Source organism: Elaeis guineensis, chromosome 3 (assembly GCF_000442705.2).
Source record: "Elaeis guineensis isolate ETL-2024a chromosome 3, EG11, whole genome shotgun sequence".
Classification (NCBI taxonomy): Eukaryota; Viridiplantae; Streptophyta; class Magnoliopsida; order Arecales; family Arecaceae; genus Elaeis; species Elaeis guineensis.
Genome location: NC_025995.2, coordinates 111736788 through 111754588, shown reverse-complemented (window position 1 = coordinate 111754588; position 17801 = coordinate 111736788). Strand labels below are relative to the sequence as shown.

The window sequence follows — 17801 nt, the reverse complement described above, 5'->3', positions numbered from 1 at the left end:
CATCCCAAGAGCTCGGTATACATTTTATTGTAATACTTTCAAATGATCTATAATATTCTGAAAGATTGTGCACCATCTTAATCATGTTGCTGTTGATGCACATGGTTGTCATAACCAGAAATCTTTTTGTTTGTTGGTGTCAATTTCATAACATGTATATCTTCTTCTGGCATATCTTCTTCTTGCTAATTTGATAAATGCGAGCGATCAGTAGTAAATCAAGAATTCATAATTTATCTCCCCTTTTGCAGTTTGGAAATCTTCCTTATGGATTTCGTGCAAACACATGGCTTGTTCCTCCAATTGCTGCTCAATCACCATCATCATTTCCATCCCTTCCAGTGGAGGATGAAACATGGGGAGGCAATGGGGGTGGTTGGGGAAGAGATGGCAAAAGTGATATGTTGCCTTGGGCTAATGAGTTTCTGTTTCTTACAACTATGCCTTGCAAAACAGCAGAGGAAAGGCAAATCCGTGACAGAAGAGCTTTCCTGCTGCACAGCTTATTTGTAGATGTTGCGGTCTTCAGAGCCATTGGAGCTATACAACATGTTATGGCGAGAAAACATGTTACACCTTTGGCAGAGGCAGATGGAGTTTTGCACTTTGAGACAGTGGGGGATTTTAGCATCATTGTCACTAGGGATGCTTCAGATGCAAGCTGTAAGGTGGATTCTAAGATTGATGGGAGTAAAACAACAGGGATGGACTTTCAACATCTTGCTGAGAGAAACCTACTTAAAGGAATCACTGCAGATGAAAATACAGCAGCCCATGTATGACGCATTTCCAACTTTATTTATTTATTTTTTAAAACCTTTTTCCCGCCATCATGTACATTAGGGCCAAAGGATAAACTTGTGGCTGTTAAGTGCAGGATATTACTACATTAGGTGTTGTCAATGTGAGATACTGTGGTTACATTGCAGTCGTGAAAGTCAATCATCACGAGCAAAACAAAGGGAATTTTCCTTTGCAATCTGTTGATATCAAGGATCAACCTGAAGGGGGAGCTCACGCTTTGAACATCAACAGGTACCCATAATTATTTTTTCTGTTACAAAGAAAATTTGACATGGCTTTATTTTGTTGAAGCGATCATTGGTTATTTCAGTTTAAGAATGCTACTTCACAACAACTGTACATCGGGAGACAAAAGAATGTTGAATCAGTCACAAAGTTCAAAGCAAGAAGAACTCACTGCAGCACAAGCTTTTGTGGAGAAATTGTTGGATGAGAGTCTGGTAAAACTTGAGGAAGAGAAATCTAGCTCCAGTATTTTCATGAGATGGGAACTTGGAGCCTGCTGGATACAGCATTTGCAGGATCAGAACAATGTGGAGAAAGAGAAGAAACAGACTGGTGAAAAAGATAAGAAGCAAAGTGGTGAGAAGGCTAAAAGTGAGACAAGGGTTGAAGGCCTTGGGAAGCCTCTTAAGGTTCTAAAGAATCTGAAGAAGAAAGCAGATTCAAGTGGACAAGGATCCTTTTCTCTTGACAAGAAATCTTCTGATGAATTTGTTGGTGGGGAAAGCCAAAATGCCAATTTGCCTTTTGTGGAACCTCGGGGAGATGGCAAAGCAAGTGAGAATGGATGCACACTTAAGGATCTGTTACTTGATCCTGCATTTACACGACTAAAGGAATCTGAAACAGGACTTCATCTGAAGGTAAGAATATTAATGAAGAACTAGCTTCCTTGTCTTCTCTTGGAATTAGTCACTTATATATTTTTACTTCTGATGTAATGGAAATCGAACCGGCAAGTCTTGCATGTTATGCTATAATAACAGAGGAAAAAAAGGTACTGCTTTTCAGCTTTAAACTATGTTATCGACAACAGGTTTTTCATGTTCAAATTTCTGATGTCACATTCTGGGCTTCTGTTATAATGCATTTAGGTCTTTAAATTACTCATCAAAGGTTTGATGCAATTCCCATATCAAACATTTTGATCTTAGAGGACCCAAGTATGGTTTTCTAGGTTTTGATAAGCTTTAGATTTCATGCCAATAATTAGGTCACCTACCTACCAATTGGTTCTTTATGTTTCATAGTTCGGCCCTTCTGATCCCACAGGTGCTTAGTTTAGAAATTTAGAACCAATCGATGAAGGATTAATATTAGGTTGAAAACCAATGTGAAATGCTCTCAAACTTTTATATATAACAATATAGATGGATAAGGTTGCTGTTTTTTTCTCCTTTGATATTAAATTGATTTTAGTTTTCTTATTGCAGCCAGTGCAACCAAATTGACTTCATGCTTCATTCTAATAAATTCTTTCTAAACTGATAACTTGACCACCAAGTTAGTAGCTTTGAAATTTGGACATGGTCACATGTCAACTGTACGCTGTTTTTCGCTATCATCTTATGTTTTGGTAGTTATTTAGTTTCACATTAAGCATGCTGGTCACCATGTTTTTACCCCTCATAATATGTGGAGAGACAACCCTCCTTCTGTTCATTTAGTTGTTCTATGATGTTCCACCATACCTAGCATCTGTCATCTGTTTCTCAACCAGTAAATTGCAAGTGCTCATGGAATGTGCGTAACATATATTTATACATCAGGTAGATTTAGAATTTTTGATGTGACATTAATGTGATGATGAAAGAATAATCTCTTGTGAACAACAGTCTCCACTGGAATTAACTGAGATGGCTCTGAAGTATTATGATGAAGTTGCTCTTCCGAAGTTGGTAAGCTTCAATATTTGATTTGGCTGGTATGTATTCTTTATGTACTTATTTCAACATGCCTCTACATCATGTTATTTGCTCCATGCCATGTGTTTCAGGTTGCAGATTTTGGCTCATTGGAACTTTCACCTGTTGATGGTAGGACTCTGACTGACTTCATGCATACTAGAGGTCTACGAATGCGCTCTCTAGGGCAAGTTGTAAGTTCCCTGTTTATAAACTGTCATTTTTATCTTGACCGGCCAACTTTACATATCTTTATATCCTGCTAATTATCATTTATCTCATGCATAATGATTAATTTTGTTAGGTCAAGCTTTCAGAGAAGCTGTCACATGTGCAGTCCCTCTGTATCCATGAGATGATAGTAAGAGCTTTCAAGCATATTCTCCGTGCTGTCATTGCTGCTGTTTCTGATAGTGGAGAGTTGGCCACATCAATTGCTGCAGCACTGAATTTACTCCTTGGTGTTCCTGATTCCCGAGTTTCAAATTGTGCTGCCAATGTGCATCCCCTTGTGTGGAGATGGCTTGTAGCATTTCTGAAAAAGAGATATGAATGGGAACTTACAGTCACAAACTTCCATGAAGTGAGGAAGTATGCTATTCTGAGAGGACTATGTCATAAGGTAACACATTGTCATGTCTTTCTAAAACTTGTGGATGATCTGCAATTAGTCACTGATTTCACATTTTCCTTTTTCTTTAGGTTGGTATTGAACTGGCACCCAGAGACTTCGATATGGATCATGCATTTCCCTTTCACAAATTGGATATCATTAGCATTGTGCCTGTGCATAAGGTAGAAAAAAACAAATTTTGTTATGAGTTTGGATCTGTTATTTGAAGTCGATTATACTGTAAATATGAACCACAGCATGCTGCTTGGATCTTTTGCAGCAAGTTGCATGCTCATCTGCAGATGGACGGCAACTTTTGGAATCTTCAAAAACAGCTCTTGACAAGGGCAAACTTGAAGATGCAGTCAACTATGGGACAAAGGTAGTTTTGTACTCAAATATCCATGTAGATGATACTGCTTCACCATAGTTGTCCTGTCTTTTTCTTCATTTTGCATAGTAAGCATTATGTGAATGCAGGCTCTAGCAAAGCTAATAACAGTATGTGGTCCTTATCACCGGATGACCGCTGGAGCCTATAGCCTTTTAGCTGTTGTTCTCTACCACACTGGAGACTTCAATCAGGCATGTCTTTTAATCTTCACTACTATCTAAAAGTAATGTTCTCTTATTTATTTTCTAGCATCTTTACAAAACCTTGGCAAGGTACGGAGACCATATGGGATAGTTCTCAGGTTATCATTAATGAATAACTTTAAAGCAGCCAAAATTTAGCAAAATTGTGATCCTGACTTGGAAGCAAGGTAGGTGTACCTTGATAGTGCACGATATCTTTACATATTTCATCTTTGTTTTCTCTTCCTGAACATGTTTCAGGTATAGTTTACACATGCTGGAATGCAATCAATTTAAGAGAAAAGAATAAAGCTGTTCAATTCATTATACGGATAGACCAAAACATAAAAAATATTAGGGATAGTTCACTTCTGTGTGCATGTGGATGAAGTTCATGAAATATATGATGGATAGGATTCTTCATGATGAATGTAGCATGCATCTCTTGACTTCAGATTCCAGACCATTGTTGTTGATTAAATATTACAAGTTACTGTGTTTATGTACTTATTTTAATTAATCATCTTCTTTTTCTAGCTTGCCATATCCATAAAAGTAAAATTAAATGGTCTATGCAATTTTTTTACCTGTGTGGAGTAGATTGACTTCCCAATTTGAAACTTTAACTTGGTATAGTTGTAATGTTCACAGGCAACAATTTATCAGCAAAAGGCATTAGACATAAATGAGAGGGAACTTGGGCTGGATCATCCAGATACGATGAAGAGTTATGGGGACCTAGCTGTGTTCTATTACAGACTTCAACATACAGAATTGGCTCTAAAGTAAGATTGCATATTTTCTGAAAATTAAAGTTCATCTAGCATGGACTTGTTTTGATGTTAATGTGATCAATTACCATCTAATATTCTGTCATTGCCCTTCATATTTTCATCATGTAAGAAAAATAATAAGGTTAGGTTTTTTTTTTTTGATTATAAGATAAGTTATTTTATTTCTGTCTGGTTGGCCCAAAAGACTTCCATATATCAGTTTTTATGAAATTTATTGCACTCATGTATGTCAGGCCATATAATCTTAGTGCCTTTAAATGATACATTTATTGTGTAAATGAGGCTGATGTGGAGGCTATATAATGTTAATGTCTTTAAATGATACATTATTGTGTAAACAAGGGTTATCGGCCTTTTTGAGATCATTTATTTCTTAGTTTTTATTTTTAACAACAAAATCACAGAAACGAAGGCAAAAAAACATATTTGGTGCTATTGTTTTTATTTTCAATTATTAAAAGTCATTTTCGTTATTACTAGAAAAAATAAAAGTAAAAAAAATTCTTACTTTCACTATTTTCAAAAAATAAAAAAACTTATATCTTTTACCATCAACATAGACACCAACTCCGCCGCTTCATAGGGCTAGTAATGTTGGAAAAAACATATTTATTTGTACAATAAATATTGAAAATTATTTGAAGTCATGCTCTCATAAGTTCGATAGGTCAGTATATTTGAATTCTGTTGATATAGTATATATCATGATGAAAAATTAGTTATACATAATGCATTTGTAATAGAATGATGTATTTTTTTTTGCATAAGTGAGTAGGACAAAGTTGTATTATCTGGGACTTTGTGAAGGAGATGAACTAAATAGTTTAGGGAAAATAAGGTGCAAGGAGTGTCCAAATAGGAACATAATTTTAAACTAACCCTCAATAATGATTTAATTAATGCATATAATTCTTGGTGCTGGGTCAATTCAGTATTTCAAGTTTTGTCCGGTACTGGTAGGCGTCAGATAGAACAGTACATGATGTTGCCAAAGCATCAACTTTTATTAGGCTTGGTTTCTCCTTTTGTAAGTATCCCTCATTACGTATCTGTTGGTTTCCTTTGGATGATTGAGCTTGCCCTTAACTTGGTTTGGGTTTTGTGGGTGGAACATGATGCTTTCCTAATCCATAAAGGCTACTTAAGTATAGCAGTGATTTTTTCCAGTGGTTAGTTTTTAATAAAATTTAGTTGATATATCATTCAATATTAAGCACCAAGTTAAATAGCATCATCACGTTTTTAAATATAAAAAAAAACATCGTTACCTTTTGTTGTAGTGTGATGCTATTAGAGACCCAATCAGCAACAACTATGTTTCCATAATTCAATTTGTGTTTTCCCCCGAGTAGCAATAATCTTCTATCTGGGATAATTCACCCTCCTCGAAATGTTCTTGTAATCTCAAACCAGCATGGCTTCCTAAGCACTTCTGTACTAAAAGTGTTTCTAATATATCTGCTTCCCTACACCCGCAGTCACCCCCTCCCAATTTGGCAACTTAGAGTTAGACCTCATCCATGAAGCCACTTAAATATGCCATCAATTGTTTTACAAGGTAAGTTAATCTGGTTGTTTTTTGTACCTTGTTTTGAGGTATAGACATTTTTTTTTGTTAGGAAGGTACAAAATATCTAAAGGTTACAAAGATAAAAACAAACAGCTATCAGGTTTCCTTTCATTGGACAGTAGTACATTTTTTAAAAATTTTTCATCACTTCAGGTTTTATTTGAAATTTAATTAGATAGGACCATGCTTTCATAAGATGTTAATTACCATCTTGTTGTGCTCCATTTGTTTTTTTTAATGTTCTCAGGTATGTGAAGCGTGCATTATATCTTTTACATCTTACTTGTGGACCATCTCATCCAAACACAGCTGCCACATATATCAACGTGGCCATGATGGAGGAAGGCCTAGGAAATGTTCATTTGGCACTTAGATATCTCCATAAAGCTTTGAAATGCAACCAGAGATTACTTGGCCCTGATCATATTCAGGTATCCTTTTGTTCTCAAACCTTAAAATTTGGAAGCACTGATACTTCAAATCACATGCTTGTGTTTGTATCTTATCTGAATTAGATAGCAATACTCATCACATACTTCTTGGATATGTTTTTAGTAATTGTGTTAAGTATCCTATTTTTCAAAATTAAAAAAGTATGGGAACCTGTATCAGTACCATTGTATTATAGTGTCCATATGTGGTATAGTACAAGACAATGAGGCATACCAAGTGTCAGTATAGCATGTGATTGTATGCTAGTTCAGTTCTGATATGCTCGGTACGGTATGGTACCAACATGTATGGCAAACCTTGCTAGATGCTTTTTGGATATACTTTATATAATACCCCCAAAAATGAAAGGGTAGTTCAATTTTGTAGTCTATGATATTAACTTTAAAATATGAATTATGGATTATGGTCTATTGAATAATGACTAAATGATGATATGGTAAAAGTTATTGACTATATAAAGCACGGATTATGTAGGTATAGCCTACCATGCTCTGTGTATTCTTTTTTTACACATATAATATGTATTTGTGTGTATGCATGTACATGTAAAACATATATATGCATATATGTACGTATGTAGATGTGTATATACATGCATGCATGCATGAGTTCTACCATGCATGTGTTTACACTATTGGGCTTGATGGTTATTGTCAGTAAGAAAGTGATTCTAATAAGAGGGTTAGTTCAAGCTTCCTTGGCAGCTTTTGAGTTTTGCCAAAGGAGTTTGAATATTGAGCAGTGGAAGTGAAATCCTTGTGGGGCCTTCTGATAACAACCTGTAGGCTTTTGATGTACTCTTTTTCTGTAAGATTTCACATATGTACCTCATATTAACCTCTATTATCTTACCATGAATATTCAGACTGCTGCTAGTTACCATGCCATAGCAATAGCACTCTCTTTGATGGAAGCTTATCCTTTGAGTGTTCAACATGAACAAACTACCTTGCAAATTCTTCGAGCAAAGCTTGGTCCCGATGACTTGCGAACCCAGGTATCTTGCCTGCAAATTGGTCCAAAGAAGACACTAACATATTTTTCATCTCCTTATTTTTCTTCTCTCTTCCCTTTTCTCCTGTTTATCATGTTCTCGTCTCTGGCATTTTTCTTGCCAAATTTTGCAGGATGCTGCTGCATGGCTTGAGTACTTTGAGTCAAAGGCAATTGAGCAGCAAGAAGCTGCTCGCAATGGTACTCGGAAGCCTGATGCAACGATTGCTAGCAAAGGCCACCTAAGGTACAGAAGTTTGTAACTAGATTAAATAGCTAGACCGGTCATTCTTCTCTTGTGAGACTCCTACAAAGTTGGATATTCTCTGAACCAAATTGTCACAAACTAGCAGATTCTGTTGATACTCTGCTAAATTTCAGTACATACTCATGCAGAAAATCTAGTATCGTCATTCACTGGATATGCCAAGTTGAGTTTATTTCTTGTTTTCATTGACTTTTCCTATGAGGAAATTCTAAATTTTTTGTTACTTTGCCTGGCAGTGTGTCTGATCTCCTTGATTACATAAATCCCAACCAAGATACCAGAGGAAGAGATGGTGAGTCAGCAAGGAGGAGAAACCTTGGTTTAAAGGTGTGTTGCTCAGTAGGATTTCCATTTTTATGTTTTCTTTTTAATTAAACACTAGAAGAGCCAGGTAGCTTACTTTTAGGAGGAAAATTAGCTAGACTTAGGCAGTAGTAATAGAGCAAACAATGTTCATGTTAATCTTTAGGGCAAACCAACCAAAAGAGAACTAATATAATATTCTAGAAGATAGTTTTTATGTCTAAAAATAAGGAATACAAGAAAATTCATATAAAACAATCAAGATTCTAAATCCTGTGGGACAGGATTGTCCCGATTTTCTCATGGAACGGGATGCGTCGCCGTCCTGCCCCGTCCCGACACTTGGGACAAAGGATGTCTTAAGGTGTTCCGATCGGGACGCTGGGATGCTAGCGGGATGGCCTGTCCCAATACATGGGATGGTACCTTATTCCGGTGTCCTACGAGATGTCCCGGGGCGTCCCGCTGGGATCTGAATCCCTGAAAACAATATTATCTACTCTCCATACAAAATACACACCTGTACGTGTTGTTAGCACCAATTGCTCAGTGGTTGGTACCGTGTGAATGTTCTTATTTCCTTCACTTGCTTGTTTGATTCTTAACTTTTGCAAGAAATGGGAAACATGTGAATTGACATCAAACCTGTCTACAAGGTTTTGAAAAGAAGGGTCGTGTAACTGAACCCACAAAGCACTGCTAGAATTTTCATGTTGAGATCTTCTTTCATCGTAGGTGGATAGGCACTACAGTCTTTTTATCCAGCTATGAAAGCCCCTGGCCCTGAACTTATAGGAACCACAACCACATCTGATGATCTTATAAGTTATATATGCTCTCTAACATCTCTTTTAAATCCTTCTTTTTAGATATATTGGTTTCCATCTTTTTTTATCATCATCATCTTAACTTCCAGAAATTATTCCGAGAAATTACCTGCTGCAACTATAGAGCTATATGAACCAGCTAATATTTAGTTGACTAAATTACTACATGCTGTTAATTTGAGTTCATCTTGTTCTATAGATTATACAATACCGGGTTTTCAAGTGCTGGCCCATGCTGGCACATTTTTTGCAGGGCCAATATTGGCAACAGCACATGTTGGGATGCACCAATTTATTTTTTTCTAAATATTTTTATCAAAAAAGATATCAACCCTTATTTATTTTTTTTATTTGACCGTGGTACATGGAAAGTGTGCTGGCATGCACAGCGTGTGCTGGTGCTTAAATTCTTGGAGTAATAATAGCTGACCATTACCTGGTGGGATTTGGTGTAATTTCAAAGTTGCAACTGAAGTGTGCACAGTCCACTTTACTAAGTTCTGTTTCCCAATATAGCTCTTTGTTTGTTCAACGTGCTCTGAACAAAACATTTAAACTTTGGATATATTTTCTTGCTCAGTTTAAATCTGAAATTTGATGGTACTTGTAAGTGATATTGTGATAGAAAACTGCTGGGTGTACCAGATGTTCAACTAGTTCATTCTAGTTGTCTAACTAAAGCATTTTGGAAATTTGATTTCATATTGCTATTTTTTCCATGCCTTCCTTAGGATTTTATATTCTGTATGCTGTTTAAGAAGCTAATTTGCTTTGTTTCTGAATCCAATGGCACCTTTATATTTTTTAATTATGCATTCATGAGAAAATGCGAATATACTATTCTTAAATGAAACTTTCTTACAAAAAGATAAGCAAGTGTTGTTATACAGATTCAGGTCAAAGGACGATCTGCTCAAAATGTGAATGTAGCAAGTTCTGATTTATCTTTCAAAGACTCAAATGCAACAACTTCAGATGAAGAGAAGAAGGTCACTGAACACAGTTATAGCCAAGATGATACCCAAACAAACAGTCAATGTGTTGAGCCTAAGCATGAAGAAGCTGATGTTCGGGAGCACCTAGCAGTTTCCCAACAGCCTAAAGGACTAGCTCAGGAGAATTTCACTTCTGTTAATGAGGCCTTGGCAGAGGTAAACACAGAAGCAGAAGATGGCTGGCAACATGTTCAAAGGCCAAGGTCAGCTGGTGGTTCTGGGCAGCGAATTAAGAATCGACGGGCAAATATTCGAAAGGCCTACAATTATGAGATGAATGATGTTCCCACTGAAGCTGCTCAGGCTAAGCCCAGGTTTACTTATCCCAATGGTCGTTATTACCTACTAAAGAAACGGACTGTAGTACCTGGAAGCTACACAGATCATCATCATATGAAAGTTCAGTCACCTGGTAACAAATTTGGTAGGAAAAAATTCAGGACTGTTGTGTACAGGGTCAAGTCAGTGCCTTCATCTGATAATACCAAAACAACAGATAATTCTAGGAGTGCTGGTGAGAAAATGATCACTCCATTAGAAGCTGAAGCAACACATTCACCTATGGATAATTTTGTACCAAAAGACCAAAAGAATGCAATCGGTGAAGTTACTGAATCACACAATAATTTAATTGTCAGTATTGGAAATTCGCCATCATACAAAGATGTAGCACTAGCACCTCCTGGAACAATTGCTAAGATTCAGATCCAAAAGTCCAAAGATGATATCCCACTGAACCGAGAACAATTGAGTGGTAAAATTGGAATTGAGTCCAAGGAATCATTAGCGTTTGAGGATCATGCTGAGAATTCAACTGCACTGGCAGAGACAGATGATTCAAAGCAAGAAGAGAGCTCTGTTCAGGACGTTTGCTTGCTCTCACATAAGGACATAGAAGCTGTTGAAAAGGAAGAAGAAAGCGAGAAAACTGGTGAAGGAGAAGGTCTATCCAAATCGATATCTCCAAATACAGAAGTGGCTTCAGCTGGCAGCATGCCCACCAAGAGTAATTTGGATAATTATGCTTTTGGTGATGAGGTTCAAGAAGTGCGACAAAGTAAGAATCTTGATGATAAAAAATCTACAGATGCACCATGCAACTTAGAAACTGAGTGTTCAATTTCTGATGTACCTGCAGGAGAATGTCTTGATGAAGTTTCATCCAGCAGCATTGATCCCCAAAACAATGCATGCTCTAGTGCTCATCAAGAGGATCAGGAAAAGGTTGAAAACCCTGATAAAACTGGTGGCAAGGATCCAAAGACAAATTTGTCATTGGATATCCCTATGAAGAAGTTGTCTGCCTCTGCTGCACCATTTAGTCCATCTTCGCCGGTTGTACTTAATTCAGTGGCTGTCAGTGTTGGCCTTCCACCAAGTGGTTCTATTCCTGCAGTCACACCATGGCCTATGAATGTCACTCTTCACCCTGGACCTGCAGTTGTCATGCCAACAGCATCTCCTATTTGCACCCCTCCTCACCACCCCTATCCATCTTCACCTCGACCTCCAAACATCATTCATCCTCTGCCATATTTTTATCCACCATATTCCCAGCCTCAAGCAGTACCAAACAGCACATTTTCCATGAATAGCAACATGTTTCACCCAAACAATTATGCATGGCAATGCAATATAAATCCAAATGCTTCTGAGTTTGTGCCAGGATCAATATGGCCAAGCTGTCATCAAGTGGATTTCTCTGTTATTCCACCTGTTGTCAACCCAATTTCTGAATCCATGATTGTGCCCAATGTGCAGTCTGACATCACTACTGTAAGTTTAGCCCCTCAATCAGAGAGTAGTGTTGGAGAAGCAACCAAAAAACAAGAGGATATTGAGGTTTCGAATGAGATTTCAAAGGTCAATGATCACACAGTGGCTGAGAACTGGTCAGAGAACAAGCAGGAAGATGGTGAATCTGATGGAAATGAAGCGAAGAAAATTGAATTGAAACCTGAAGTTGCTTTTACAGAAAGCAGACATACTAGTAAAGAAAGACGTATCTTGAGAAACAGTATGAAGTATGAGGGTGAGGGGAGCTTCAGCATATACATAAAGGGTAGGAGTCATCGCAAACAGACTCCTAGAATACCTGTAAGTTTGCTTAGTAGGCCATATGGATCACAGTCATTTAAAGTTATTTATAACAGAGTAGTTAGGGGAAGTGATGTTTCAAGACCTGCCAGTCTGTCTTCCAGTGAAGATGTGATAACCGGCAAGCAGTAAGCAAGATACGTTGATGAGATTCAGCTAGTGGCAGGGACAAATTTTAAGCGAGGATTCTAGTTCTCAGCCAGGAGGACTTGACGATCAGTATCTGGCATTATGAGTCTTCAGTTTTACTGCTGTTTTTTGGCATTTGTATCTTTTGCACATTAAGTCAGCTATATTCAATTCTGATCAAGCTTTCAGAAAAAAACAGAGATGAGTTTCCTTTGCTATCAAAGCTAGGTAATCTTATTACTTTGTCTATTAATCTTGTATATGTCAAAAATTCTGTGATGATATTCTGGATACTGAATTTATCACCCTAGATAGATATGATATGTTGAAATTTAATTACCAAAGTGCATGATTTTACTGGACATTGAATTTCAGGTAGAGGATAAGTTTCTCCTTTTATACTTATTATAATTCTTGAGGACCCTATCTTGTTTTCCACTTTCTTCTATTACAGTGCACTTCACATTTTTTGGTGCATAAGTTTGGTGCCAAAACCTGTAAAAAGATGAAGAGTTGCTGGAAAATTGCTGTATGGTTCTCAAGTGAAAAGGTTTTATCTGTTTTCACTTATAAATCAGAAAACAAAGATTTAGACCAATGAGATACTAGGTGAAATCTATGTATTACAAATCATTTAATTGCTAGGTCTATTGTTGTCCTACTGTAGTGGATCTGCATCTGTATAATATGCTTTAGTGCAAGCTTAGTGGGGGTCAAGGAGAATTATGGGAATTCAAAAATACAGGATCCAATATGGGGAGAAAGAAAGGAGATCAAAGAAAGAACTGGAAGTTCGGCTATGCTAAATCACATAGGTCAGAGGAGAAATATATTTGTTTGTCTCTGAAATTTTAAAGAGAAACATGAGGATGCTTATATAATGGTTTGATTTCATGGAAATCTGGAAGCATGATGTTAGAATGTTGTAGTGATTCATTATTTTCCAATTACAATTAGCTAAGGCCCTCTCAAGGCCCATACATGCACTATACATTTACAAACCACAAGTGCGAACAATACATGACTCAATAATTCAGGTATCTGTCACACTATGTATAGCCATTAACATGCCCCTTGCACTCTGCCATTGGTTTTTCTTATGTAGGAAAATTCATCCTTTGTTTTGATTAAGACCTAAAAGCAAATCTATGGTGGATATTCAAGCATATTGAGGTTTAACTTTGTTTGCATCCTCGAAAACTGAACTTGTCATGTTTTGATCCCTAAAGTTTGTCTACCTGTTGAAGTGTGTCCTCTCTTGTGTTCCTCTGCATTTAACTGTTGGCATGTCATGTCCATCACTTGGCTTTGTCTTCCTATTTTAAAAGCTCGACATGGATTTCAGTATATTGCATACAATACATGACTGCATTTTGATGATCAAAATTTTCACATGTTGGTTAATACAATGTCCACTTTCAAGTTTTTAGTAGTGTTTGGTGGTGTACCACATTTTAGATTGTTTGTGCTCCTTATCCATTTCCTGATGATGCACTTCATCAGTTCATATTTTCAGTTATAATATTTTTGCATCTACTCATCATATCGAATTGATGGATTTGATGACATGTTCCAGTTTTTTGGTGATTAGCTGTTGTGTTTGAATATTGCCTTATTATGCTAACAGAGTATGCAACCTTTGCTTATTTCATCAAATTATATGCACCTGACATTCTTTCGCATTCTCCATATGGCAACTATAATCCACTAATTCCTTGTTTTAGATGCAAAGTGGATTTTATGTTTGTGCATGACCTGCTTGTGCCCTTCATCTGTTTTGCTTTTATTTGCTTTTTCAACTGTCTGCCATTGTTCTGTTAACTAGTTGATCTTTTATGATGGTGATTTAGGCATACCTCTTTTTTAATGGGTTCAGGTTTGTACTTGTTCCTTGAGTTGTCTGGTCAAGCATTCTTATGGTTGAGTTTCAGCCTTGCTGTTTTTGTATCTTGGACCCCCAGACTATTTTGATTGGGCAGTGCTATGAAGAGGGCTTTCTTTTCTGGTAAAAAAAAATCTGTCATCCAAGCCAGAGCCAAGAAGTAAACTTGTTTCTTTTGAAAAATCTTAGCACTTTCTTCTCTCTTAACTAATTCATCTTTCATTTTTTTTCTTTCATTTTAAAGTCTTATGTACCTCTGTTTCGTGTACAACATTGCATAAGAATAGGTTTAGCACTAGCTGATTATAAATTTTGAGGATGGTAGTGGACGGATGTTGGAATGGTGCCCATGGGGTGGGTACCTGATATTAATAATTAAGAAAGAGGTATGTTGGTGGCACAAAAAATGAACTAAGAATGCAGGTAGTTTGATGGTGCATGAGATATAATAAAGGAAGGTAAAAGAAACCGCTTGCTGTTGTATTATGGTGGGAGAAAGGAAGTGATGGATGGTGGTAGATCATGGGATAGAAATGTAAAGTGATCTTATTTGAAGTACCATGAAGGCCTAGAGCATTGCTACGATTTATAGCATTTTATGCTTAGTTTTCACATCAGTCCCAAGCTGGTTGATATAAGTTTATCTGGAGCTCGAAGCATTTTAAATTGTGGCTTTGCTAGTTCAAAAATAAGCTTCAAAACAATCTAGCTTTGTCTAGAGCTCACCAATTCCATACTTATATTTGGCTGTCTAAATTGTAACTTAAACCAAGGCTTTGTCCTGGGCAATTACATTTTCCTATCCATCCTATGAGTATTCCTGCATGTATTTGGTGTACATTGTACACACCTTGATACCACCGTGAATTCTTCCAAGGTTAGTTTTTCTTGCTTTTTCATGCTTGCATCAAAATCTTATTAAATTCTTTGATTTTCCAACGCAAAAGGCTTACTATTCTCCTAAGGAGGAACTTCTACCATTGAGCTTCATGTGGCAAATATATCCTCGCCAACTTTAGTTTTTAGTCCCTTGTTCTTATTTAAGCAATTCTTATATGGTCCCTATTGATCAACCATGGGGGAAATAAAGAATTGTTTGTTGAAGGGCGGTGTAGGGTATATATACATTTAAAGTTGTACAGCAATTTGGTTTTTACTCTTAAAGTTGGCGAGTAATTTGGTTTTTACTCTTAAAGCTATTCATGAATTTTGCTGACATGAAGAGTTATTAATGCAGGTGGTTTTCTCTAATCTGGTGTCTGCATATTGCCAATGAGCCATGAAAATTTAGTTTAAATGAGGTATGCATCAGCAGCTATTCTGCCATTAAACTATATTACTGTGTTGCCTTAAATTAGCCATGAAGGCAAGGTTTGCCGTACTTGTACCTATTGCTCCTTAGCAGGCATATCATACCATACCAATACCGAATCAATACTCGATAAGAGGAGGTATCGAGTGTCAGTAAGCCGAATTGTCCTGTACAAACACTGTACCAACATAATATTGGTAGTCTGGTACGAGTATCAAAACCAGTATTATGAACCATGCTTATTGTAGGTATCCAAGATTTAGATATTGGATGGTGTGCATTGTTAGTTCTGCACATGTATATGCTGAATACATGCATAAAATGTTCACATTTATTCAGCTATTCTTTCTTCTATTTTTATGGTATGGGAGGGAGACTGCACCTTAGTAGGTATCCAAGATTTAGTAGATATTGGATGGTGCGCATTGTTAGTTCTGCACATGTATATGCTGAATACATGCATAAAATGTTCACATTTATTCAGCTTTTCTTCTATTTTGATGGTATTGGAGACTGCACCTTAGTAGGTATCCAAGATTTAGATATTGGATGATGTGCATTGTTAGTTCTGCACATGTATATGCTGAATACATGCATTCACATTTATTCAGCTTTTCTTCTTCTATTTTTATGGTATTGGAGACTGCACCTTAGTACACTTGGACGCATGTTATGTGATTTTGACTTAATGAGATGTTTTACATTTTCTCACTTACTCCAAGATATTTTGAATGAGAGATTTGGGAAGTTTTTTTGGAGTAAAAATTGTTTTGATAACATGACTATTAAACAAGTACCAACTGCTCTTTGTGCGCATGCATGATCCTCTCAAAATTTGACAACTTGAGCATGCTTAGGTGCCAAAGTGTTCATCCTAATTCTCTGAGTCAAAGTTGGCTATGCCGGTACTGGGGCCCACATTGATTGGTCGGCGGTATGGTTTGGTATGCCCCGGTGCCATTTTGTGTCGGACTTGAATTAATATAGCAAAAAGAGCAGGAGAGAGGGAGAACTGGAAAGAGGAATAGAGGGAGGGAGGGAGGGAAGGAGAGGGAGAAGTTAGGGAGGCCGGCGGTGGCCATTGGAGGGCTGCAGATGATCGTCAGAGTAGGGGGGAGGGAGAACTAGAGAGAGAGAGGGGCAGGGGGCCGACTGTGGCCATTGGAGGGTTGCGGAAGCCCCCGGATGGCCGGGTCTTCCTCCTTGTCCTCAGATTGAAATAGGGGTGACTTGCCCCTATTTTGATGACTTTTATTTTTCTGTCAATCATGGTGAAGTCATCATTCATTGTGAGTGGGCAAAAAAATAAAAATTGATTGAAATATGGGCTAGTCACCCATGTTTCAATTCAAAGGAGGGTCGGAAGGGAGATCTGAGTGGCCCTCCGGCAGCCCCCGCCGGCCTCCCAGTCCTCTCCCTCCCTCCCCCTCTCTTTTCCTCCCTCTGGAGGAGGGCAGAGCTTCAGCGGCCCTTCGAAGGCCTTCAGCGGCCTCCTTGGTCTTTCTCTCTCCCCTCTCCCCCCACTCTCTCTTTTTCTCTCTTTCCTTCTCTCTCCCCCGATCCTCGCCGGTGTCTTGTTTCAAATGCTAGAACCATCTCGGTAGGCTGTCAGTAAGGTTCAGCGCACTCGAAATCGGATAATTCAGGATGGTTCTGCCGTCCATACTTTGAGGGCTCATGGGCATTGGGAGCTTGTCCAAGGGGAATTAGTGGTACAGTTGAATCTTATAATGCATTGCCTTTTAAAATATGTAATCAATCTTCTCGTTTCCTAATAATAGCATTGGAATCTTCCACCTCCAGCAGATCTATTTTAGCTGTTTTCTTTGGGTATCACCCACGCGCATTTACCTAAAGTTCCTTCTTTACCTCCTGTATACCCAAACCAGTGAACCATCTTCTCCTTTGTTTTATCTAGGAGATTAACACATCTTAGTAGTCGTGCACTGACCGTAAGAATGATTATAATTTATACCGATAGTTGATGCAACTAGACCTCCAATCTAAATGCACACAGCACAGATTGCATGACAGAGGAGCTGAGCAGTCCCTCCAACCCTTCGATCCTTTTCTTCTTCCATTCAGCTTTCTATACCTGTTAGTCCTTTTAATCATATCCCTTTTTTCCCTCTTTTCCTCCCTCTGTAAGCTTTCTTGGCTACCACTATCACTCTTCCTACTTTCTTCTTCAACTCTTTTATGCCATTTATTTATTTTCTTGATATCATTCTTGATATTCAAAATTTATGTAAAACCTAACTTTTGATATCATTTTCTT

The 17801-nt window shown here is 37.5% G+C and overlaps 1 protein-coding gene across 4 annotated transcripts in view; it reads left to right on the top strand.

Annotated features, from left to right (window-relative positions):
• The window catches only part of LOC105040890 (protein REDUCED CHLOROPLAST COVERAGE 1), a 31995-nt gene that overhangs the window by 5280 nt on the left and 8914 nt on the right, over window positions 1-17801 (top strand). For 2 of the 4 annotated variants that reach the window (XM_073254426.1, XM_073254429.1), the window contains 16 exons: window positions 252-776; window positions 878-1035; window positions 1115-1670; window positions 2643-2705; window positions 2804-2905; window positions 3016-3333; window positions 3414-3506; window positions 3605-3706; window positions 3805-3909; window positions 4552-4685; window positions 6512-6695; window positions 7583-7714; window positions 7845-7957; window positions 8215-8305; window positions 9999-12557; window positions 15449-15512. In XM_073254426.1, the coding sequence (XP_073110527.1) occupies window positions 252-776; window positions 878-1035; window positions 1115-1670; window positions 2643-2705; window positions 2804-2905; window positions 3016-3333; window positions 3414-3506; window positions 3605-3706; window positions 3805-3909; window positions 4552-4685; window positions 6512-6695; window positions 7583-7714; window positions 7845-7957; window positions 8215-8305; window positions 9999-12332 (5010 nt within the window). In that variant the 3' untranslated portion in view covers window positions 12333-12557; window positions 15449-15512. The remainder of the gene's footprint in view (window positions 1-251; window positions 777-877; window positions 1036-1114; window positions 1671-2642; window positions 2706-2803; window positions 2906-3015; window positions 3334-3413; window positions 3507-3604; window positions 3707-3804; window positions 3910-4551; window positions 4686-6511; window positions 6696-7582; window positions 7715-7844; window positions 7958-8214; window positions 8306-9998; window positions 12558-15448; window positions 15513-17801) is intronic. The other 2 variants (XM_073254428.1, XM_073254427.1) reach the window with 2 other exon arrangements.